General features: G+C 61.3%; 1 protein-coding gene across 1 annotated transcript; it reads left to right on the top strand.

Moving 5' to 3' along the window:
• Window positions 1–153: 153 nt before the first annotated feature.
• Window positions 154–841, top strand: MAPRE3 (microtubule-associated protein, RP/EB family, member 3; the record flags this gene model as incomplete). The annotated part of the gene is made up of 3 exons (XM_009072863.1): window positions 154–282; window positions 372–517; window positions 640–841. Coding segments are annotated over exons 1-3 (469 nt in total), but the record flags the coding sequence as incomplete, so codon positions are not given.
• Window positions 842–853: the final 12 nt, after the last annotated feature.

The following is an 853-nucleotide window of genomic DNA, read 5'->3' on the forward strand; positions in this document are numbered from 1 at the left end:
TGCCACTGGAATCAGAGCCCAGGTGGGATGGGTCCCCCAGGTCCTAGTGCCCCTGGAGTCAGAGCCCAGGTGGGATGGGTGCCCCACGTCCCAGTGCCCCTGGTGAGGGGTTGGGTTGCCCCGGGGTGTTGGTGTGACCCTCATCTCTCGGCAGCTGGGGCATGGCCGTCAATGTGTACTCGACGTCAGTGACCAGCGAAAACCTGAGCCGCCATGACATGCTGGCCTGGGTCAACGACTCTCTGCAGCTCAACTACACCAAGATCGAGCAGCTCTGCTCAGGTGGGTTTGGGGGAATGCAGAAGACATGGTGGGGGGCAGCATCGAGGTGCCCCCAGCCCCCCCTGACCACGGGCATGGGCCTGGCACAGGGGCTGCCTATTGCCAGTTCATGGACATGCTGTTCCCCGGCTGTGTGCACCTGCGGAAGGTGAAGTTCCAGGCCAAGCTGGAGCACGAGTACATCCACAACTTCAAGGTGCTGCAGGCTGCCTTCAAGAAGATGGGAGTGGACAAAGTAGGTCCATGGGGGCAGCAGGTGCTGCACCGTGAGGGCTGCACCATGCCATGCCAGTGTCCCTGCTGTGCCGGGGGCTCTGCTGGGAGCTCAGCCTCACCAGCCCCTCCATGTCCCCTCAGATCATCGCTGTGGAGCGGCTGGTGAAGGGCAAGTTCCAGGACAACTTTGAGTTCATCCAGTGGTTCAAAAAGTTCTTCGACGCCAACTATGACGGGAAGGAGTACAACCCGCTGCTGGCGCGGCAGGGCCAGGACGTCGCGCCCCCCCCTAACCCAGGTGATCACATCTACAACAAACCCAAGAAACCCATTGGCACTGCAGGTAATGTCTGGG

The sequence above is a fragment of the Acanthisitta chloris genome, unplaced genomic scaffold (genome assembly GCF_000695815.1).
Source record: "Acanthisitta chloris isolate BGI_N310 unplaced genomic scaffold, ASM69581v1 scaffold41784, whole genome shotgun sequence".
In the NCBI taxonomy this organism is placed as follows: domain Eukaryota; kingdom Metazoa; phylum Chordata; class Aves; order Passeriformes; family Acanthisittidae; genus Acanthisitta; species Acanthisitta chloris.